We start from the raw sequence: 24,370 nt of genomic DNA, 5'->3' as shown, positions 1-24,370 counted from the left end.
TACAGCCTTGATGTACTCCTTTTCCTGTTTGGAATCAGTCTGTTGTTCCATGGCCAGTTCCAACTGTTGCTTCCTGACCTGCATACAAATTTCTCAAGAGGCAAATCAGGTGGTCTGGTATTCCCATCTCTTCCAGAATTTTCCACAGTTTATTGTGATCCACACAGTCAAAAGCTTTGTCATAGTCAATAAAGCAGAAATAGATGTTTTTCTGGAATTCTCTTGCTTTTTCCATGATCCAGTGGATGTTGGCAATTTGATCTCTGGTTCCTCTGCCTTTTCTAAAACCAGCTTGAACATCAGGAAGTCACGGTTCACATATTGCTGAAGCCTGGCTTAGAGAATTTTGAGCATGACTTTACTAGCATGTGAGATGAGTGCAATTGTGCAGTAGTTTGAGCATTCTTTGGCATTGCCTTTCTTTGGGATTGGAATGAAAACTGACCTTTTCCAGTCCTGTGGCCACTGCTGAGTTTTCCAAATTTCCTGCATATTGAGTGTAGCATTTTCACAGCATCATCTTTCAGAATTTGGAATAACTCAACTGGAATTCCATCACCTCCACTAGCTTTGTTCGTAGTGATGCTTTCTAAGGCCCACTTGACTTCACATTCCAGGATGTCTGGCTCTAGGTCAGTGATCACACCATTGTGATTATCTGTGTCATGAAGATGTTTTTTGTACAGTTCTTCTGTGTATTCTTGCCATCTCTTCTTAATATCTTCTGCTTCTGTTAGGTCCATACCATTTCTGTCCTTTCTAATAGAGAGCCTCTGCTTTCCAGGCTCAGGAATTTGTGCTTTTAGATTGAAAAGAAACTGTAAAGACTATAAGTTCCTCTTGCCTTATTTGAAACATGAAGCATCTTTTAAGGCTATGATTTCCCAGATCACAAGTGCTGTAGAAGACTTTAACACATTGTAGAGGGTTATTCTGAGTTTTCATATACAGCTGTGAGAGGATAGAGTATTCTGAGCACGTCTGTCTGTATTGTATAGTTACTTCAGGGAGGGCATGGAGCCCAATTATGATCAGTGCATAGGTGACTGGACTCATTAAAGAAATGGATGTTAAAATTTACCACAACGGCAAGAAGATGTGGAAAATGGATACTCAAAATACATTTGTTGATAGGGCAGTCAACTGGAACAACACACTGGAGAGAAATTTGGCAGAACCACAATTTTAAAACGTGCAGTACCAATTGGTTAGCCATTGTAGAGGAACACTTGCAAATACACCCAAAGAGACATGGATGAGAGTGCTGTTTACAACTTGGGAATAATTAAGTGAAATGGCCCCAATGCCCATAGTAAGGAGATGATTAAAAAATGGTTATCATACAATATAACATTTAAAGAAATTAATTAGATTTGCACATAGTAACAGGGATAATGCAAACTTATGGAACACATACCCGGAATGATGACATGTGTTTTTGTTTTGTTTTTTATGGTGGTGTGTGTGTAAAAGTACCCTTTAAAGTTCTGGAAATATAAACACTAAACCTACAGTAGAGGTTTAGTGGGGGCAGGGGGGTCACAAAATAACATCAGATAGAATAGTCTAGTTTTGTTTTTTGTTTTTTTAATTTATTTTTTAATTGAAGGATAATTGCCTTACAGAATTTTGTTGTTTTCTGCCAGATTTTTTTTTTCAGTATAGAGTATTCGTTGAGATAATTTTAAAATAACCTTTAAGAAACTGGTGACTGATTTGAATGTTCTTTGTGTTTTCACTTGTATTTGTTGAGTATACTCACTTGATAAGATTTAAATATGCTAATGAAAGATTTAGTTAGGGAATACTGAGAAAAGTGTCTTTCTCTTGCTAAGATTACATTAACTGCTATTTTAGAAAATCCAGTAGATATTCTATACATCAGGGAATTAGTTTTGACATGTAAAGTTTTGTAGATGTTTTCTTTTTTTCATATGTCTATTCCCATATATAGCTGAATTGGGAGTCAACAATTTAGATAATAAAGGCAGGAATATTACAGAAAGCTGCAGTAAGAATGCAGAGGAAAATGGATAGGATGTGAGATTCAGGGTTAAGAAAGTTTTATGAGGATGAGGATGGAAATTGCTAGCCTGGGGTGATGGTTATAGAGACCAGACCAGGGAGGGTAGCAAAGTATAGTAGGAACATGTACTAACCACCTTTGGTCAAAAGAATTGAACAGTTTTCTCATTTTCTAACTTACTATTCTAGTGATATTATTCTAGAGATCAGAACTGGCTTTACTTGAGACGTGATCTTTGTTAATGGCCAGTCCATTCTGAGAGTAGAGTCACTTGTTCATGTTGTGAGTGTGAGAAGCCCTGATGAGGGTTAACTTGTGATTCTCGTTCTTAGGGATAAAGTTGCTGTTCTTCAAGCACTTGCATCCACGGTGCACAGGGTAAGTAGGAATTTCAGGTTTTTGTATCTAATTCAGCTAATAATAAACTTAATGTTCACACCTCTTCTTTATTCACAGTTTAACTGTTGTGGATCTAGAGAGTTTCATAGCACTATCTAGTCCAGACTCTTCATGTGACAAATGAGAAATCTAAAGCTTTTAAAGTGATTAGCTCAGGGCTGCTTAGGATATTAAAACCTTGACTTGGTGCCATGGTTTTTTTCCTCCAGATTCAGTGTTTTTATACTATGCCAGTGATTTTTAACCTCCTGAAGAGCTTGTTGAAATACATGTTCCTAGGGAATGGTTGGGTGTGATACTCTAATGCAAGTGACCTGTAGAACCACTTTGACAACAGTGTACCCACCATACTGAAAGAAATTCAGTGATTAAGAATCTGGGTCTTAGGGCCAAATGTTCTGTTTCATCTTTATCAAAAGGTACTTTTTCTCTTGATACATCAGGGAATTAGTTTTGACATGTAAAATTTCCTACATGTTTTCTTTTTTTATAATGGCTTATATTAATGACTATTACATCAAACTTTAGAAAATACATCTGGTTTATAATCTGTTTCCTTATTTGTAAAATGGGTGTTTACTTACAGCACCAAACACTGAGGTTTTGGGTAAGGAATAAGTTATTACACGTGAAAGGGCTTAGGACATCACCTGCACGAAGCACATGCTCAGTAAATGCTGGCTATTTTATTATTGCTCCAGCTATCTGATTAATTTGTGAATAAATTTCTCCCTTCACAATTCAAGAATAGGGTATGTAGTTTTCATAGATAAACTGAAACCATAGTAAATGCCTCAGAAATAGAACTTTCAAGTTCTCTTTTTTTTTTTAACCACAATATCTGTGTGCATTCTCACCCTCCTTGAGGCGGTTGTCACAGATTTCCAGAACTGTTCTTCGATTATAGGTGAAAACTTATGGGCCAAACACATCCTGGAAGTTTCTGAGGTTGGTTTTAAAATACTGCATCTCCATACTAGCAAGATACTTAGATTTTCAGCTCACATATCCATAAATAGGCACTTGAAATGTAAACTCGGGAAATAGACCTCAGAGATTGTTGTCAGTTTTTCAGTGAGATTGACCCAAGGTGCATTTAAGTCAAAGAAGTTGTAGAATTATGTGCACACTGTCTGGTTTGGGCTTGGGCTCTTAAAATCCAGGGGACAATTATTCATTCATTCAGGAACCACACATTCTACCTTTAATGGTGCTTACCAGGTCATCCAAGCCACCATCCTCTCTTACTATGTTGGATTAATTACAGCAGTCTGTTCTCTTGACTTCCTCAACCCATTAAGCAGCCATAGCAACCCTGCTAAAAGGTTGACTCACATCACTGATCTACTCAGAACTCAAATGGCTTCTGATTTGTTACAAATGAAACAAAAACTGAGGTCCCTCCAAGGGTGCCTGAGGCCCCACATGATCACCCCCATCCTCACCCCAGCTCTGACCACATTGCCTGCCATCTTTCTTGTACCCTGCTCTAACCAGGCAGCCTCCTAGCGAATTCTCAGTTTCTTCTCAGGCACAGGTCTGCCTCGAGGCTTTAATGCTTCCTATTTGTTCTGCCTAGTTTATTTTTCCCTGAGATATCCACGTAATTTCTGCCTTTATCTCTTTAAGTCTTTTCCTTGAGGTCTTCCCGGACCACACCATATAAAATTGTATGTTTATTTTCTCTGACAGCTTGTCTTCCCTCCCTTCCTTTTCCATAGCAGTTATTACCTTTAAATTTACTATCTGTTTTATTTGCTTTGTTTTCTGGAGATTTTATTCCTCACTCGATTGTGAGTTCTGTGGAGGATAGGATTTTGTTGTCTCCCTGGCACATATGAGGTGTTCAGTAAATATTGAATGAGTGAATAAGGCAGGCAATGAACTAAGGCAGTGGTGGCTGGGAAAAGGGACCGTGGAGTAGGTAGAGGATTTAAGGAACTGGAGTCAGCCACAACTGATGACGCTTAGTTGAATGGAAGTAACGGAAGAGGATCTTTGATTTGGATTGCAGAGTGCTTGGTACCCTTAACTGAAATGGAGACGATAAGAGGGGAGGTAGCTCTGTCAGAGAAGTACAGTTGGGGGTAGATTTGGTGCGGCATCTGAGCTACAGGGCCAGAGTCAAGGAGGAGTTTCTCAAACCATTAAGGGCTTGGAAATCACTGAGGGAGGAAAATGTGGGAAACAAATAAGAATAAAGTCTAGTGAGAGAGGTCCAGCGTGTGACCCCAAACTAGAGGCCCAAACAGGTATTTGATAAAGATGGTGGACAGGACAGAGCCAGGCAGCGGTTGGCCATCATGGAGTAATGGTCCAAGGAAGCCATCCTAGAACTGCTTCTTCTGAGTTGTCCTTCATACCCGTCATGTCTTGGTAGAGAGTAGATGTATGCGTGCTAAGTGGTTTCAGTTGTGTCCAACTCTGATCCTATGGACTGTAGCTCGCCAGACTCCTCTGTCCATAGAATTTCCCAGGCAAGAATACTGCCATACCCTCCTCCAGGGGATCTTCTCAACCCAAGGATCAAACCCGTGTCTCTTACTTCTTCTGCATTGGCAGGCAGGTTCTTTACCACTTTCGCCACCTGTTAAACCCAGAGATCACCTGTGAACCAGATGAAGTGAGCCACAGAGGAGTGTAAAGGGAATACAGGATTTGAAAGTGGTATCAGGAAGTGAGAGCCCTAAAAAGTACTGCTTCCAGGCCCTAGGTCAGAGCATCCTTCTATTAAGAACCACAGGGAAGTTCTCCCCCAGAGAGTCCAGGTGAATACTTAAGGGTGGCAAGGGGACTGTCAGAAGAGATTAGAGATGTAGGTTGAGTTTTTTCTGTGAAACAAAGTTGCCGGAGGTGCAGAGAAGGGGTCTGTGAAGGAGAGGGGAGGAATAGAGGAAGTAATTCGGGGGCCATTCTAAGAGACACTACTGGTGCCAAAGAGTTAATCTTGTTCGGAGTTCTACCTGAAACAACTTAAGGACGTTTGGAACCTTGGGAAACAGCACACTGGAGATGCTGCTGCTGTTCCCACTTCCTGAGAGGGCCCCGTAAATACTGTCCTCCATTTGAAGGAGCCTCTTGGGTAGTTAGTGCCATGCATTGAAGGGACACCCTAGTTCAGGAAACTGGTGCCCAGGCTGGTTAATTCAGAGGCTCTTGACTTTGCATTTAAAACAGTGATATCCCTGCTGATAGCAGCCCCTAGTTAAAACCAGTCATGGGGATTTGAGCCATTGTTTGCTTTAAATTGTGCATAACTATAACCAAGTCTCACAGAGCCTAGGGTACAGCGTAGGTGTTAGTGTCTACCAACATACATATTTCTGCTTCTGTGATACATGCAGTTAAAACTTCCACTGCTGCTGCTAAGTCGCTTCAGTCGTGTCCGACTCTGTGTGGCCCAATAGACGGCAGCCCACCAGGCTCCCCGTCCCTGGGACTCTCCAGGCAAGAACACTGGAGTGGGTTGCCATTTCCTTCTCCGGTGCATGAAAGTGAAAAGTGAAAGTGAAGTTGCTCAGTCGTGTCTGACTCTTAGCGACCCCATGGACTGTAGCCCACCAGGCTCCTCCATCCATGGGATTTTCCAGGCAAGAGTACTGGAGTGGGGTGCCATTGCCTTCTCCGAAAAACTTCCACAAGGTCCTCTTAATAAAAGCCTGTCTAAAGAGACTTGTGTGTCTTCTCCACAGGATACCACAGCTGCACCTTATGCATTTCAGGATGATCCTTACCTCATACCAACATCCTCTGCGGAATCTGTGAGTATTTTTAGGTAACTTGGCTAGTATTATGTTTTACCTTGTTGGTTTGGGTAACAGGACGACACATAGGACTTATTTTACTTGTAGACACCTTTGAAAAATTCATAGAGGCTAATAGATAAACTGGTAGATTTTCTGATTCTTTTACTACTTTTATCAAAAAGTTTTAGAGATTGGCTATGGAGAAGGAATTTGGTTTGGATTTTTAGTACTTAGAGATCATTCCCACTATAGAGCAATTCACTCAGTTTAAATGTATTGTTTTTGCACACCTCAAGCCGTATGTAGGATCCAACCTGAAATTATGTTACATTCAGCAGAGGTGGATAAATAATAATTAGGTAGTTTAACTTGGAATTCTGTGTATTACAGTGTTCTTTGGGTGAGGCGGGGGAGGGCAGATTAATTCTTGCTGAGGGTGTAACGTTGATCTTAATTATATGTAGTATCAATTTATGCCTAACTCTTTTTCTTTATATAGCATTCATTTTTGTTGGCAAAGAAGTCCGGAGAGAATGCAGCAAAATTTATTGTTAATTCATATCCCAAATATTTTCAGAAAGACATAGCTGAGCCTCATATACCGGTAAGGAGAGGTAATTGCAATTTTCAGATAATACTGTGTAAATAAACTAAGCTGTCACAACTAATGTTTAAGTAGCCATTTGAATGCCTACAGTATTTGGGTCTTTTAATATTTATGGTTATCATTGCTCACAGTACTAACCTTTATTATCATTTTTAAAACTACATGTATTTGCTCTTCATTTTGTTTTCTTTATTTGGCTTCTGCAACACCGGGCTCTCAGATCTTCACTTCTGCCTTCCCTTTCTGGTCCCCTTCGTTGGTTTTCCATCCACTCCTCAAACCTTGGTTCTTTTTCTCAGGATTCCGTACTTGGTCACTCTCTTGTTTTCCTGAGTATAATCTTCCTGCTTCAATAACCCTTATACTCCATTTGGCATTCTTGTATGTTGGCCTCAATGTCTCTACTTTGGACTCCAGACGCTCTTTTTCCAGCCCCCTCTGGTCTGTGGTCGCAAGGGGTGAGTGTGGAGGGCCTGCTGGGTATTAGGCATTACACTTAGTGGGTCCCACAGTGGTCAGCTGAACATGGGCTCTGCCTCTGAGCTAAGTAGTGGAAGTAGTAACTCAGACTCAATGTGTCTAGAACTGCTTCCTCTCACATCTCCCTACTTTCTAAGTGCACACACCCAGCCACCCCTGTGCTTCTCAAGCAGCAGATCCTGCGGACAAATTAGGACGTCAGTGTGATTGTGTCCATAAAGATTGAAATCCTGAACTAAGACGGCGACAGCAGTGGAATGATCATTTGTTGGGCCTGCGCTCTCCCCTCTGTGTTTCTGACTTATAGTTACTCTTCTGTGTTTAGCTCACTTCTGCTTGAAGCCTTCCCTGGGTCCCTAAGTATTTGAGTAATTTGGTGAGTGAGGTAAAATCAACATACCTTGGTAATACTGAATGTTTACAGTAAAAGAAGTTATCAGGGGTGGAAGGTTTCCGTCTTTACAAACTAGGTGTACTGTGGAACCTTCAACCAAGATTGAGAGGAAAGTAGGAAGGATGGTTTTAGCAAGGGAAGAATAGTAAGTTCAGCTTGAAATTAGGGAATTTAGTTCACTGGTAACTAAATTCACTGGGAAAAGTGAAGACTTTTAATCCAATAGGCTTTAGTTCTTCGATATAGGATTCTTCAAATCCAGACTAAATATTTATAATTAGGAGCTTTTAAATTCTTTGCCCCAGCTTAGGAGATCTCTAAGTAATCTTGTTTTGGTGACTGGAGAGGTAAAGTTAGATTCCTTAAAGAGACATTCGTATTAAAATGATAGGTAGTATCTGATGCATGAAGCATGAATATTATGGTGTGTTAATCAAATACTATGGTGTGTTGTCTTACCCTGTTGTGGTTTCCCATTGACCTGTTTGCACTGACTTTAACCATCTTATTTTCTAGTGTTTAATGCCTGAGTACTTTGAACCTCAGATTGAAGAAATAAGTGAGGCTGCTCTGCAGGAACGAATCAAGCTCAAAAAAGTCAAAGCTTCTGTGGACATATTTGATCAGCTTTTGCAAGCAGGTGACTAAGTTCATTTGAAGCCCCCACGTTCATGTGAAGCTCCCCGGGAATGTGGGCGTGGAAGTAGGCCGCAGTTGTGCACGTGATCTAGATAGTTGTGAGTACGAGTTACAAGTGCTGTGCTACTTTCTCTGCTTGGTAGCTGTTTTTATATTTTTTATTGTGTAAGAAGTCATATTTCAAGTTCTGCTTTAGTGTCATTTTGAAATTGTGGGTAGGATAGCGTTGTCCTTGCTGGTATGTTGTCCTCTTGTGCAGGTAGAGAAATCTTGCAGCCATTCTTCCTTAGCTTCTGTTTTTAACATCAGGTTTGTTCATACTGTATTCACATTTCTTAAATTCTTTAAGTAAGTTTGAGAGGCATAAAACAGACTAGAAAGAAATACTTAAAAAGGAAAGAGCACTAAGCTGCAGGATCAGAAGCTTGGGTAGGTTCTGGCACTGATTAGCACTGTAGCCTTGAAAAACTCAATTCCTCTAATCCTTCTGTCTCTCAAATCCTGTGGCTATCTGAATTTGATGTGGATGAACCTCTAGGGGTTTAGGTGACAGGGCTTGTAAGCTATCATGAGATGAGAATATACCTACAGTGGCATGGAAGGAGCAGCATTGCTTAAGTTTCAGAATCTGGTGTGCTGGTCAGTGGTTTAGGATAAAAATCAGCCAAACATACAAGAGATAAAAACTGGACTCAATCACTCAATATAGTCTTGAATATGGCAAGAAATATTTTCAGGAAACTAAGAATTTTGGTGTGTAGCCTGCTAAAGCATCATGTGTACAAATGAATTGCTGATGCAGATTGTCATTTAGGGAGGCTTTTCCCTCTGCATGTTGAATATGATAAACATCATTATATTAAGACTTGTCTGCCTCTGTTTTACATACTGTGTGGTGTAGGTGCAAGCAGCTGTTCAGTGAACCTTACTAAAGACAGGGTCAGAGCCATGACACTCAGCTCATTCAGAGTAACGGAATGAGTCGACATCCTAGGAGAGGAAGTATAGAAAATTTTAATATCAAGGCCTAATAAGTGCCAAGCACTTTGTAGGCATTTAATTCTATAACACCTTATGAGTTGGTGTGCTTGTCGTCATTTATAAAGGAAACTGACTGACTGCAAGTAATCTTCAGGGTCATACAGCTTGGAGATGCTGTGAGGCAGTCAGGTTACACTCCATTGCCTGTTTCCCATCCACTCTGCCGTTTTGTCTTTTCTAAAGGCTTTTAAGTTTCCTGATGGGCATTTGTATTATCAGTATATTTTCTTAAAAAAAAATGCAGCTACTTTTCTTTTTAAAGCACTAAATTATATTTCATACTTCTTCCTGTTTCCTTTTCTCCCTCTTGATGAGTGTCAAGATGGGAACATAATGTTTGGAACAGTAATTTTTTAAAGGCTACTATCTCCAGGCATGTATTTCAGCGAGGGCCTGGATCCAGGCAAAACAGTTTTGATTGCGTTTGTGAAGATGAAACTGGGCCCTGGGGGACTACATGGCAATCACTTCCAGAGCATTCATTTCAGAGATGATAGGTAGAACTATGAGAGTTTCTCTGGGGATATGAGTACATAGAATAAATGAGCCCAGGGTCAAACTTGACTCTGGTATGTTATCTCTTCTGTCAGACAGCTCTGTTAGGGATTGTGTGCTGTCTGCATCACTCCAGATGTTTAAGCTGATGTGGGATGCAACTCGCCCTTGGAGAATGGAATCCAATAGGCTTTAGTTCTTTGATGTTTCAAAGTTTCTCCCCCCAACCCTTTTTTTCCCCCACCCACAGGAACCACTGTATCTCTGGAAACAACTAACAGTCTCTTGGATTTGTTGTGTTACTATGGAAACCAAGAACCCTCCACTAATTATAATTTCCAACAACATGAACAATCAGAAGAGTTGGTAATGATTTTTTAAAGTTTCTTTTGGTAGTAATTCTTTCTCATTTTAAGGTGAGTTCTTGTGCCTTATGTTAGGGTAGAGATTTGTGCTGAGGTGTGATGTAGCACAGTATGTAGCCTGGACAAAAGGTGATGTGGAGGAAGAGATGGATTTTAACAATTGTTTTACCCTGGTTCCCTCCTTAAAAGTATTTTGACCTTGCCTGCCACATGCAGAAACCAGTGACCAGAAATGTTTGGATGGGCCCCTTTGTTGTTGTTCCTCAAAGTGACAATATGTTGTGTATGGGACAGAGGGGAAAACCCCTGGCCCCAGCCCTCTTGAAAATTCATGCATACGTAGGCAGAGAGGAATGAGCATACTCTCGAAATTAATATTTCTTAATAAACACTGGGTCTCCTTTTTACCTTCTACTGAATCTTTATTTGCTTTGCTTTTCTGAAACTTCCTCTGCCTTACTGGTTCTGAGTAGTATAACTTGGAGAATGCTTTCCGTTGTTGTATTCTGTTTTATGTCTGTTGGTGATGGCTCATTTCAGGAAGAGGCTGAAGAGGGAGAGAACATGAAGTCTAAGAAGAAGGCTGGTCCTCAGCTTGGAGTTACTTGGAGGTATGTTACAGGATAATTAGAACTTTTATGGATCCGCACAGTTGTGGAATGTTCCTCGTCACCCCCTGAAGGAGCTACAACCCTGTAGTATTCTGAGATGCACTTGGTTCTCTGTGTGCACTGTAAATGTCACAGTTGGTTTTCATATGTGTTTGGACCGTTTTTTATTAAATCTTTACCTCCAACCAGGTAGAGGTTACAGGACTGGTGTTGATTTCTTTTTTTTCCCCTGCCTAACTCCATGTAACCATCCTGGTATGGTTCTTCTGGTAGTTTCGTTAGTAGTCCTATCTTGCACTATATACCTCTAATTCTAAAAAGGTTCAGAATTTTTAAAATTATGTTAGAATACACATATGCCAGAGCGTAGTTCTAAATTAAGACTGCTGGCTAACAGAGGTATTCACTACCGAACAAAAGATAAATATCATTTATGTAATGATTCAGAATTCAAATTAACTGAGTAAAACTAAAAGAAAGGTATTTCGTAAGGCTGTCTGGAAAAGGAAAGCTACTGTTAATATCAAAGTGAACGGAATGAAAAATTAAACTTCTTCAGTAGATACTAATAATTTCTTATAGTGATTAAGAGCAGAGACTTGAGAGTACCATCTGGGCCCAAATCCAGGCTCTATTTTCCAAGATGTGTTGGTAACAGAGAAAATGAAGGTGCAGCATGATTTGTATAACGTAGCACATTGACTGACTGACTGAAAGAGCCAGATGACATAAGCTCGACTAGGACAGTGGGTTGCAGGGCACCACATGTCTGTGGTTGCCTCTGGTGAATCATCTCCAGTTGAAAGCGAGTGGGGGAACTTGACCGTGTACCCTGCTGTGCAGTTTGCTGTTTGTTTACAATGCTGAGTACATATTACACCTTTCAAGTCCTGGTTCTGCGACTTATCCAGTAAATTTTTGGGCAACTTAAGGTCTTTGAGCCTCAGTTTTTCCCATTTTTAAAATGATGGTAACCAGATCTCCTTCTCTGGGTGGGAAGAATTACTTGAAATTATATGCAGAAAATGCTTGGAACGTTGCAAATACTCCACGTGGTAGCTGTTACTGGTTTTATCTGTTTCTGCTGGTTCACGTTTACTCTTGTATCTAGAGCCAGAAACCACGCTGAGAGAATCTTTGCTCTGATGCCTGAGAAAAATGCACATTCTTACTGCACAATGATTCGAGGAATGGTGAAGGTAACATTTGTTCTGGGTAGTTTTATGTTTGGGTCTTTAATTTCTACTGAGTCAGGGTTTCTCAGCCTCAGAACCCTCCACAGCTGGGCCACATAGTTTGTTGTCGTTGGGGGTTTCCAGAGCCTTGAAGGATGTTTGGGAACTGCCTCTACCCGCTTCATGCCAGTGATTCATCCTCCCATCCCCCAGTTGTGACAATGTAATTCTCATAGTTGTTTTTTCATTCAAATAAGATACAGTTATTGAAAAAAATTATTAGGAAAGTTTTCAAAAATTGAAATCACTGGGTTGAAGTAACAGGAATAGAAACTGTATTATACCACACTGCTCATGTAAAAAGGAAAAACACTATCCATTCTGGTCTATCCTTTTACTTCTGAGAACAGTAGATATGCAAATATTTATAAAAGACAACTTTTATGGTGTTTAATTTTCATCCTTTCCCTCTTCCAGCACCGAGCTCATACACAGGCATTAAGCATGTACACTGAACTATTAAACAACAGACTCCATGGTGAGTTGTGTTTGGAGAATTCACCTCTGTCCTTCCTTTCCTTCTCTTGTCTGGGCGTGTGTGCGTGCTCAGTCATGTCCCAGCTCTGCCGTGGACGTAGCTTGCCAAGCTCCTCTGTCCATGGGATTTCCCAGGCAAGAATACTGAAATTGGTTGCCATTTCCATCTCCAGGGGATCTTCCCAACCCAGGGATTGAACCTGCATCTCCTGCATTGGCTGGTGGATTCTTTGCCTCTGCATCATCTCTGCATTCTTACCTATGCATCATTATATCAGGAGTCTATAAAATCGCAGGATTTTACTTAATGATTCGCTCATTCTTAATCTTTTCCTGTGATGTTGGTGATTGAAGCGAGAGTCCAGAGCCAGAGAAAAGAGTGGTTTCCTGGTTGCCCCAAATTTTGTTAAAGTAGTTTTCTTCTTTTATAGCTGATGTGCACACCTTCAATTCATTGATTGAAGCAACAGCATTGGTGGTGAATGCGAAATTTGAAGAAAAGTGGAGTAATATATTGGTAAGGCGGAACCCTCACTTTGGCTACTAATAAGCCAGAATATCCTTTGCTGGGAGTCCTGAAATGCAGGAGACACGAGTTCAATCCCTGGGTTGGAAGATCTCCTGGAGAAGGAAATGGCAACCCACTCTAGTATTCTTGCCTGGGAAATGCTATGAACAGGGGAGTCTGGTGTGCTACAGTGCGTGGGGTTGCAAGAGTTGTGCATGACTCACCTACTACACCACCACCAACCACCATCCTTTGCTCGGAGTGCATGGGGTGGAGAGAGCATTCACTGAGCATGTTTGTGGTGGTCACCGCACTGGGCTCTCCACTTGCAGTGGTCTGTTCACACCCTTCTAGCAACCCTTAGTATAAGTAGCTGTATCTGACATGTGACCCAAGCATATAGCTAGAATCCAGGAAGACCAGTTTGCTTTATTATATTCATTTATTTCCTTATAATCGTGTGTGGGTTTTTTTTTTTTTTTTTCATTAAAACATTTATTGAAAAAATTACTAGGAAAGTTATTAAAAATTGAAATCACAGAAACGAAGTAACAGGAATAGAAACCACACTATACCATTCATTGTTGTCCAGTCACTCAGTTGTGTCCAACTTGTTGCAGCCTCATGTACTGTGGCCCGCCATGTTCCTCTGCCCATGGGATTCTCCAGGGCAGAATACTAGAGTGGGTTGCTGTTTCCTTCTCCAGGGGATCTTCCCGACCCAGGGGTCAAACCCACGTGTCCTTCATTGGCAGCTGGGTTCCTTACCACTGAGCCACCAGGGAAGTGCATACCATACCATGCTGCTCATGTAGAAAGGAAAAAACCAATCTGTTCTAGTCTCTTCTTTTGCTTCAGTCTTAGACCCATTAGGCCGCTAAAGACAGTTGGACACGGACATCATATGGGCGTTAGAGTGACTATTGAAAGGGCCTTCTCTCAGGGGCACTAGAATTCTTAAATGGGGGGCTTATTTATTAATCTGCTTTAAACATAGGCAGACAGCCCAATTCTTTTAGTGTGTTCTGTTTATTGGACAAATTAACCACCAGGCATTAAAAAAAATAATACTGCTTTTGATTCAACTAGGACCTGCTGAAACAAATGGTTGCACAGAACGTGAAGCCCAATCTACAGACTTTTAACACTATTCTCAAATGTCTCCGAAGATTTTATGCATTTGGAAAATTGCCAGCCTTACAGACCTTCCGGGAAATGAAAGCCATCGGGATAGGTGAGGGGTGTCCTCATGTCCCCCACTAAAGGCAGTGCTGACCTGAGCCTTCAGGTCCAGGTGATCCAAAAAGAGACTAAACTTTTCTGTGCTGTTTACATAATATGGTAGGAATTTCCTTTCCACCATTAAGCACACTTTTTAATTATGTATATTTAGTATAATGGGAGCTCTTCTTTATCATCTTTTTGCTGTTTATAGCAAATTACACTCTTAGGATTTTAGATACTTTTTAATGGGATTTTTTGATTCTAGAGAGAATTGTTCACTTACGGTTGGCTGGTTTTAAAATCTCGTGACATTTTCTGGCATAATTAAGTATTTGAACCCAATTGTGTGCTAGTATGTTGTATATTTTTCAGTATTTATGTTATTGAATCAGTTCACTTCAGTATCCTTTAGTGTTCTTAAATGAAACTCACAAGAGTATTGACTGTAATGTTTTAGTGATAGGTATCTGGAGGATACCTATCTAGATTTCTAAGAGGAATTTGATCTCTATGACACCTTTCCACCTTTACATTAATTATATCAGCTGGGAAATGTCTTTGTTCAGAGGAACGGAATGCATCTTCTATTTATGTAACACCACTAATGTTTTTATTCACTATACCTCAGTAAGCTATATTTCGTATAGCTGTGTTTGACATTTTTTTTTTCTTTTTTCTATGTACCTGGTAACATAAGAACCCTCACTTGCAACATATCATCATATTATTCAGCTGTTTTATCAACATGGTATGTATGTCATTATGTTATTTATGTAGAGATTAGGCTAACTTCACTGCTAATGAATTAAGATCGGATAGTTCACAGAATAGCATTGTCTACAGCCCGAGCAAAAAGTTACTCTTGAGGATAGTGTTATCTTTTTGTCATGTAAAACTTAAGTTGGAGTGGAGGAAGGTCATTAAATGTACTAACGGGCAGTGTATGGTTTTGGCCAGAAGGTACTTGAGTTTGGAATTCCTTTTGCCCTCCAGAACTGTGCTGTCCAATACAGTAGCTACTTAGCCACACAAGGCTATTTAATTAAATTCCTTCATAGCATTAGTGCTCAGTAGCCACTCGTGACTGCTGACTGCATCGTCAGTGATGCAATTATAGAACATTTCCATCTTTGCAGGAAGCTGTTGGATAGTCCTGCTCCACAGTAAACCTTGACATTATTTTGAAGCCTCATGGGAGAACTTCAAGGCTCCATTTGTTACCTAATTTTAGGTCAGCTGTGCTCTATTGAATGGATTTTGGAGCAAGGCACACCTGAGTTGAAATTTCATCTCTACCATTTACCAGATGTGTGGGAAGGGACTGGATATCTTACCTCTGAGTTGATGCCATCATGATGTAATGATGAAATGAATTATGTGTAGTGTCCTGTTCATGCTTGGGAGGCATGTAGTAAGCACTGTAGGTTCTTAGCCATTTGCCCCAACCTGAGAAACAACCCTAGGTTTAGAAATTTGACAGTTCCAGTCTTTCTCTCCTGTAATGGGCTTTTTGTGTGAAAACAACAGAAAATCTTTATTTTGGAAGGGTAGTTTTACAAAATTCACATTCTCACACATAGGGAAGTAAGAGCAGTTAAATGACTTTATCTTGAAAACAGGTGAACCGTTTCCACAGTAATTTTGTCATTTAAAATTTTACTAAACTTTGGTGGTATTGTACTGCTACTGCTAAGTCACTTCAGTCATGTCCGACTCTGTGCAACCCCATAGACGGCAGCCCACCAGGCTCCCCCATCCCTGGGATTCTCCAGGCAAGAACACTGGAGTGGGTTGCCATTGCCTTCTCCAATGCATGAAAGTGAAAGTGAAGTCACTCAGTCGTGTCCGACTCTTAGTGACCCCATGGACTGTAGCCCTCCGCCCATGGGATTTTCCAGGCAAGAGTAGGTATTGTACTAAAACTAAGTAATTCCCACCCTAAAGCCTATTCCACTATAACATCACACATCACCTTGACTGACTAAAGTCACTGGTGCTTATGCTTCCTAAGTAACACCCAGGGTCATAGGGGCAGGAGTGTCAGTGTGTCTTAGGGATATAAATTGATTGTAATAATAATTGCTAGGAATTTACCCAAAGGAAAAAGCCTAAAATAATGAAGAGATGATACATATAAAATAGTTTATTAGGACAGTAGAATAATTAGAACTGTAACAAATGCAAACATCCTTGAGGAACTTCAAAAGTACATCTGTGCTGTCATTGAAACTATATTATCACTTGCAGGTGGATAGGTGGGGAAGGGAATATAGATAAATAATGTGAAATGTTTAACTGGAAATGTCATAGATGCATTTTGATTCTCCAGTTTTCTGTTTCTTGGCTCTCATCCTGGTTATATTTAAAAGGAGCACAGATGTTTATTAGCAAAAAACATGTTTGTTTTCTAAGTAGGCAGGCTTGGCGAGGGTGTCCATCTGTCTCCCATTTCAGTGCATGTCCGCCTGGTGAGGAGACTAGGAAGGAGGGGCTGAGTCTGTTGGGAGCGCTGTAGCTGACCCAGGCCTTGAGGAGAGCGGCACTCAGCAGAGGGTGCGCTCACTCCTCTCGAAGGGATATGCCTGGCCAGCTCCACGGCTTGGGTGGACGAATGAGAAAGGCGGCCCTAGGACTAGTTCTGCCTACCCCATGGTTGTGCAGGAAGTGGGCTCCTGAGAAAACCCAGTTACCTTCTTTTTCTGCAGAAAGCCCTTCAAAAGCATCGTCCCTCGTCATCTATGATATCATGGATGAAATAACGGGAAAGACGTTTTCTCCAAAGGACCCCGATGACGGTACGTGCAGAAATTGCTGCCGTAAGACAGACAGCCTCTTTTCCTGACTGCCAGGTTCTCGAGCCTTATGAGGAGGATGGGGTTTGATTTAGTTGGGGCATCTTTGGGTGATTATTCTGAGAAAGCAGAATATCAGTGGCTTGTGCTGTGTGTTGCTTCTCCTGTGTTTTCATTCATTTAGGTTTGTCCTACAGCTTACCAGTTTTGTTGGCAGGATTTTTAATTAATGTTACTGACCTGAAAACATACTTTATGCATAGTAACCAAGGCTCTTCTGAACTTTGATTTTTCAGATATGTTTTTTCAGTCAGCCATGAGGGTTGTAAGTACCATTTCTTGCTTAAAACTTTTTTTTTTCTTTTATCCATTTCCTAAATTCATCATTGGTGGTTGGGAGGACTCTCCCTGATTCTTTCACTTCCTAACTCTTAACTTGTTTTCATGTCATTAGTCCTAATTTTTTATTCCTCTAAAATCTCTACAAAATCACAGCATTCCCATCCTGTGCTGATTGTGTTTGTTGTCTTTTTTCATACCTTTGTTCAGATAAGCTTTCAGAGTATTTCGTATTTGCCTGTTGGTAACTTATTAGATTGATGGTTATGTCTAATATTGTTTTTTCAGCTTATCATGCTAATCATAGGGAAAATGTTCAAGCAGTTTCAGAATGAATTTAGCAGTCTTATTCCCTGAGGATAATTGCTTTACAACTTAGTGTGTGTCTTTCCAGCTTCTTTCCTCTGGGTATTCAGACACGCATGTCCACACTCACTTCCATGGTATCTTGTTTGTTGTTGGCAGTATAGTATTTCATAGACAGGAATGACTTCTTGTTGGGTGGGTTTGGAGTTATTTCATGGGGATTTTTGCCAGTATAGTGACGCTAGAGATAGCACTCCATCTGTCTTATGCATGGCATCCGAGTGTTTTTGTCTAATACTAAATACAGGTGAATACTAATTACTAGATGAACATTATTTTGTTTTAAATTTCATTGAACTTGGTGATTTGAACCCACCCCCAATTTCTTATAATTCATTTGCTGTCAGTCAGTAAAACGTTAAATCAGTATACGTGTTTCCCCAGGTATCTACTTTCTTGCTTCATATAGTGAGCCACCTTTGGCTGATAAGGATCACTGAGTGATGGTTATTTACTACTTCTACATTTTCAGTGCTCTTCTCTCAGAGATCTAGAACTTGCTTACCAGGTCCATGGCCTTTTAAACACTGGAGACAACCGGAAATTCATTGGCCCCGATCCTCGGCGTAATTTTTATTAGTAAGTGTATTGGAAATGTATCCTTTGCATTAACGGAACACCTGTATGCAACCAATAGTCAGTTCTGCAGGTAGGAGACTTGGCACTCTTATTTTAGGTCGCATGATCCTGACTTTAACAATACAAGTTATTTGAACACTTGTGAGATTCAGTGGTCAAACTAATTTGTCAATACTCAGTAGATTCAAACAGTGGTAAAACTGATTTGTCAGACTGAGGTGTCCACTCTGTATCTTTTAAGCTATTTGTATTTGTAACTTTAAATCCATGTATCTTTTCCTTCTGCTGTTCTGTGCTTATTCTCTCAGTCCTGTCAGACTTTTTGCGACCCCACGGACTGTGGCCCCCAGGGCTCCTCTGTCCATGAGGATTCTCCAGGCCAAATACTGGAATGGGTTGCCATGCCCTCTTCCAGGGTATCTGTGCAACCCAGGGATTGAACCCAGGTCTCCTGCATTGCAGGCGGATTCTTTACCCTCTGAGCCACCAGGGAATCCTAAGAATACTAGAGTAGGTAGCCTAACCCTTCTCAAGGGGATCTTCCCAATCCAGGAGTCGAAATGTAGGCGGATTCTTTACCAGCTGAGCTTCCCAGGAAGCCACACCTTCCTATTTTATATTTCTGAATTCATAGCAGGGTGAATCCCTAAAGATTTCATCTTAGCCTGTTTTGTGTGTAATATGTCATTATATGACTGTGCTGTAATGTAATCATTCCCCTACTAGGTAGGGATTTTAGACTAAACATGTTTTCTTTCTCCATCACAGTTCTAAGTTCTTTAGTTTGCTTTGTCTAATGGAACAAATTGATGTCACCTTGAAGTGGTATAAGGACCTGATACCTTCGGTAAGTGATTCATGACTTAACATTTATCATTGTAGATGTTTGTGGTGTCTTTGCTGAGTAATACTTAAAAATGTATTTGTATTTTTCTTAACCAGGTCTTCTTTCCCCATTCCCAAACATTAATAGATCTTCTCCAAGCATTAGACGTAGCCAATCGACTAGAAATGATTCCTCAGATCTGGAAAGGTCAGTTTCAGTTTGTGTGTCCCGACCCATCTTACTCTTGTCTTATATTTTGATTCACAAGCGTGTTAATGTGGTTAGGGAAGAAAGCTTCCATTTTTTCACTAAATTAAACTCTGTGGTTGAGGTCTCCTTCAGGGTGACCTGCTCGTGTTTCATGTTGGATTGCATGAGTAACAGTGAGGTGGAAAGGACCTCAGTTGGTTCCTTTGTGACCAAAAAGGCTGGGTTTTGTGCACTTGTGTTAGTTACATGGGTCACCCGAAATCTCAACCTGCAAAGCCTGTGCCATTCATTCACTGGACTGTGATGCATCTCTGTGCTTCAGTAGCTAACAGTGATATTGGTGATAGCATGGTTTCTAAGGAACAGCCATGACTGTGTGTGTGTGTTATGCGTGTAAACTGACTGCAGAAGATGCTGTAGCTCACCCACTAGGTGACTGTGATTGTAAAATCCGTTCCTGTTTGCCTCAAGTTGACATGAGACACTGAGACCATAGCCCTGCCGTCCTGCCTTACGAGACTGCTCTGGTGATAATGTACAAGGACCATTGACGATTCCCATGTGCTATAAGACCATGGGGAGCGGGAGTCTGCTTGAGTGTGGCCCACATGCTGTTAGCAGTTGCCCGGGAGCCAGTTACTGGCGCTGGCTTTCACTACTCTCTTGTCCTTTTCCTACGGTGAATCATGCTAGTTTCTAGAATCCTGGAATACATGTCGGCAATGAATTTTCTTATTTTCTTCTCCCTTCCCGCACCCCCCACCCCCTGCCCCAATATGGATGACTGCTGACAGTGGACAAAGGTCAGAGAATGTTGGTTTTTACATGGTGGTCATCATGTCTCACTCTGCTCCTTTTTGTTTTAAGATAGTAAAGAATATGGTCATACTTTTCGCAATGACCTAAAAGAAGAGATTCTGATGCTCATGGCCAGGGATCAGCACCCACCAGAGGTAGGCTTGTTTTGCTTTCATTGTTAGATATACACTAGCCAGCGTATGCTCTAATACTGAGCACCTGGGGAGGGTGATTTCCATGGTTTCATCTACTGTGCAGAATTCTGCCACCTAAACCCAGATTTAAATCTACACATCTGACTTCCCTGGCAATCAGTGGTTAAGACTCTGCACTTCCATAACGGGGGGCCCCAAGTTAAGATATTGGATGTGTGCGGTGTGGCTGAAAAGATAAAAAAGACACATCTCAACATACCCAACCAATTAGAATACCCTTCCTTCCTTTTTCTTTCCTTTTTATCTCTAAAGAGAAAACCCATGGTTGGATTTGAAATACATGGCTAACCAAATTATCACATCAATGTCGGGTGCTTTGCCTTTTTTTGTCATTGTTAATATGTATTACTATGTGCTGTACATGCGATGTGTTCAAATAGTAAGATGCAATGCTCAAAAATTTTAATGGTCCTGTGGAGTCTCCTGTTCTTAAATTGTCATAAAACTAGCGAGGCAGTTCTGCTGACTCTCGGGGCCTCTCAGCTGCAGGCGGCATTTGCTGACTGTGCTGCAGACATCAAATCGACTTACGAAAGCCAAGATGCTAGACAGACTGCTTCAGAGTGGCCAGCCAGTTCTCTAAACTACATAGCCATCCTCTTCTTAAGGGCTGGGAGAACCCAGGAAGCCTGGTGAGTACACGAACCACCACACGTGTAACTGGAAGCATCTCTAATATGGCTGTGTGATGTGTGGTTTCTCAGGAGACAAATGAGTTTCTGCACAATGAGGTGTGTTTTGGTTTTTTGTTTTTGTTTTTGTTTTTAATTTTGGTTATGCTGGGTCTTCCTTGCTGCACCCACTTTTCTCTAGTTGCAGAAAGTGGGGCTCCTCTCTAGTTGTGGTGCACAGGCTTCTCATTGTGGTGGCTTCTTGTTGCGAAGTGTGGGCTCTAGGGCTTCAGTAGTTGTGGCTTCTGGGCTCGCGCACACGAGTTCAGTAGTTGTGATGCACGGACTTAGTTGTTCCACGGCATGTGGAACCTTCCCACAGCAGGGATCGAACCCATGTCTCCTGCATTGGCAGGCACATTCTTTACCACTGAGCCACCAGGGAAGCCCTGTAATGAGTTTTCTATGGGAACGTCCAAATACTAACTAAAAAGCAAACTTGGGGAAGAATCAATGTACGTGTGTAAGAAAGGATGTGGTTCAGTGGGCTCAGTTTCTTTTCATTTTCTGTATCTCCAGTCACCTACATAGAACACAATGACCAGAGAATCTTAATTTTGAAAGTGTTTTGGGCATTGATACCTCATTTATGGATGGTTTCCCCACACCCACAGCCCCGGCTTAAAATGTGGGCTGTATACTGGAACGTGAGGAAAGTGGCATTTACCAGTATCGACTAAACGTAGCCTTGACTAGAACCCATCATTGGTTTGTGCCACTGTATTCTATTTCTGTGTGTTCCTGTTGGCAGTTCATTCTCATACTCATTTCTAGTGTTTAATTGTGAATGAAACCCTTATGCATCTTCATTTTTCCAAAAGCAGAGAAGTCAACAAAGGAGCACTTGGTTGGGGTGGTCATGGTTGCGTGGTTCCACTGTATGTTATTTTGGATGTAAATGTTAGTTCTTAGGGCCAGTGAGGGGGTAGTTGTGTATGGTTGTTCCCAAGAGAGGACCTTATGTTGAACATATGACTGTCAGTCCAGGGTGTGGGTGTTCGCTCTCTCTAGGAAAAGCTGGTGGAGGCTTTGCTACCTCAACTGGTCTTGACTGGTGGTGAATCACACAACCTGCTGCACAGCTGCTGACCCGTGATGCTGGGAGTCGTAGACTCAGGCAGGTCGACACATGTTGTGAATCAGGCTGTGATGATTGGCGCAGGGGTACGGACCTCAGCTGATGATGGGAGCTGAGTGTATGTGCTTCTCCTTCATCCTGCATGTGGCAGGATGCTGGTGAGCACTTACATGAGACTCGTGCCTTAATCTGAGCCTGCTCTTCATAACGTCAGCTTAAGACACACTGGACTCACATACAGGATCACAAAAGAGAAAAGCGATTGTACGGTATTTGCCTCCCTCCCTTCCCTCTGCCCACGTGATACATTCCCTCCCTGGGGGGACTGAAGTGATCCTCTAGAGGAGGGTGAACCCCAGCAATTCTCAATGCTCGTAACAAAACACATTTGCCTCTGCAGTGTGTAATGTTCACACATGAAGTTGGAGAAGAGGGTTGAGGCACCTGGAGTGATTCTTAAGTAGAGACGAGGCTGGGAGCTGGTAGAGCTTCCGCTGTAGGTAGGAGGAGGACACTTAGTGTCTGCATCTGGGAGAATAGCTCTGGTCACTCAATTGCCATCTGTTCTGTTACTGTTCCTAATCTCTTTCCTATCTCATCTCGAACAGGAAAATGCTGGGGCTTTTCAGGAAACATAATAAGATCCCCAGGTAAGTTCAAGTTAACAGGCCTTCCTGCATACATCCTAGATTAGTCATGTGGGTTTCACTCTTACGGGGTGGGGGGCGGTGTGGAATTTCTCTCAATCGTGGCAATTGGGCACTTTTCTGTTAGGCAAGCAAATGGACAGTCACTCCCACCATCTAAGGCATTCTGCGGCAAGTGCAGTTTTCTTCCTCTGTGCTCAGTGATCACAACATGTTGTTAATACACTGTGGATAGGTCCACATGAAGGCATGCTGAATCATGTTGAAGATGGTGAAGATGTTGAGGATGAAGGCATGTTGAATTAACAGTATTCATTATCTCATTAGCCCTTTAAACTTCATGTAACTGTCTCCAAAGCTGCTGATCTTTGTAAGATACTAGATTCTGTATGTAAATCTGTGAGGGGTGTAGTTGGCAGATGTTGACATTTTGCCTTTTACAGGAATGAGTTGCTGAATGAGTTTATGGATAGTGCCAAAGCATCCAGCAGCCCTGCCCAGGCCGTTGAGGTCGTTAAGCTGGCAAATTCCTTCAGCTTGCCTATTTGTGAGGGCCTCACCCAGAGGTTAACTGCTGACTTCACCCTCAGCCAAGAACAGAAGTAAGTGGGCTCTTGGGCTCTGTGTCATTACCATGAAGAAAAGTTAAGAGATGGAGCAGCCCATCTATCTGCCCATTCACATGTCTGTAGCTTTCTACCCCTGAGTTCCCTTTCTTTACAGAAAGTCAGGATGTGTTGATTTAATGATATTTTGAGTCAGGGAGGCCTATCCGTTGACTTACTGGATCTTGTCCTCTGTTGCTGTAGTGCAGCTGTAGAGACCCCCAGCCAAGCCTGAGTTTCAGTGTGACCCTCCTATTTATTTTTCTTACAGGGAAGCCCTGGGAGACCTAACCGCACTGACCAGCGACAGCGATAGTGACAGTGGTAGCGATATCAGCGAAGACAAATAAAATAAAAAGGGGGGGAATCAGGAGCAGCTGGGACCAAGCATAGCTGTGCTGACACTGGATACCTGAGATGTTAATATCTGTACTGTGAAGAAAACAGGGTACAGATTTGGCGAACCTTGAAATACAGTTGATACACACTGGCTTATTTAAGGTAACGTCCTAGGCTGAGCCACCTGTGTGAGGGTTACCCTGTGAACAGACGCAGCGCCACTGTTCTCACCTCTGTGCACGCTGAGGTGTGCGGCTCGTGTGAGCACACCTGCAGCAGGCGTCTTGTCAGCTGACGTCGGCGCCATTTGCCCTCCCCTGCTGTGGACTCTACCCTTTGTTGGCTGATGCTGTGACCGTGGCACTCCCTCCAATTCAGAGTCTAAAGGAAGATTTTGTGCAGTTTCATCACATTGATACTGGGTCAGTAGTATCCCAAGTTCAGGGATGTTTGTACGTGGAACATGGTGCATCTGAGAACTGAACAATCACAGGGCTTTAGGCTGCACAGCTGGGAAGATGAAAGCTGTAAATAAATATTGTAATTAAGGTATGTGTGCGTTTGCCTTCTTTCTGCACACCCCCGTCTCCCAGTAGGCTTGGGGCTTACACAAGTGTGTCCTCTTTCTCTGAGCGTGCTGGCACCTTCTTCAGGTGTG

At 41.8% G+C, this 24,370-nt stretch overlaps 1 protein-coding gene and 1 non-coding gene across 4 annotated transcripts in view; both read left to right on the top strand.

Moving 5' to 3' along the window:
* Window positions 1-24,264, top strand: part of PTCD3 (pentatricopeptide repeat domain 3) — a 29,092-nt gene extending 4,828 nt beyond the window's left edge. For 2 of the 3 annotated variants that reach the window (XM_055540319.1, XM_055540320.1), the window contains exons 4-24: window positions 2,359-2,404; window positions 6,118-6,186; window positions 6,671-6,775; window positions 8,169-8,292; window positions 10,078-10,193; window positions 10,733-10,803; window positions 11,915-12,002; window positions 12,456-12,516; window positions 12,947-13,032; window positions 14,113-14,257; window positions 14,945-14,995; window positions 16,953-17,042; window positions 17,336-17,364; window positions 18,217-18,323; window positions 19,092-19,170; window positions 19,266-19,356; window positions 20,227-20,312; window positions 20,856-21,004; window positions 22,730-22,771; window positions 23,212-23,370; window positions 23,645-24,264. In XM_055540319.1, the coding sequence (XP_055396294.1) occupies window positions 2,359-2,404; window positions 6,118-6,186; window positions 6,671-6,775; window positions 8,169-8,292; window positions 10,078-10,193; window positions 10,733-10,803; window positions 11,915-12,002; window positions 12,456-12,516; window positions 12,947-13,032; window positions 14,113-14,257; window positions 14,945-14,995; window positions 16,953-17,042; window positions 17,336-17,364; window positions 18,217-18,323; window positions 19,092-19,170; window positions 19,266-19,356; window positions 20,227-20,312; window positions 20,856-21,004; window positions 22,730-22,771; window positions 23,212-23,370; window positions 23,645-23,723 (1,873 nt within the window). In that variant the 3' untranslated portion in view covers window positions 23,724-24,264. Of the gene's footprint in view, window positions 1-2,358; window positions 2,405-6,117; window positions 6,187-6,670; window positions 6,776-8,168; window positions 8,293-10,077; window positions 10,194-10,732; window positions 10,804-11,914; window positions 12,003-12,455; window positions 12,517-12,946; window positions 13,033-14,112; window positions 14,258-14,944; window positions 14,996-16,952; window positions 17,043-17,335; window positions 17,365-18,216; window positions 18,324-19,091; window positions 19,171-19,265; window positions 19,357-20,226; window positions 20,313-20,821; window positions 21,005-22,729; window positions 22,772-23,211; window positions 23,371-23,644 lie in introns of those variants that run through there. The other variant, XM_055540321.1, reaches the window with a different exon arrangement.
* Window positions 22,184-22,319, top strand: LOC129623931 (small nucleolar RNA SNORD94). The gene has a single exon (XR_008700680.1). It is a non-coding gene; the product is annotated as a small nucleolar RNA SNORD94 (small nucleolar RNA).
* Window positions 24,265-24,370: the final 106 nt, after the last annotated feature.

Source organism: Bubalus kerabau, chromosome 11, assembly GCF_029407905.1.
Source record: "Bubalus kerabau isolate K-KA32 ecotype Philippines breed swamp buffalo chromosome 11, PCC_UOA_SB_1v2, whole genome shotgun sequence".
In the NCBI taxonomy this organism is placed as follows: Eukaryota; Metazoa; Chordata; class Mammalia; order Artiodactyla; family Bovidae; genus Bubalus; species Bubalus kerabau.
This window is presented reverse-complemented; position numbering and strand designations above follow the sequence as displayed.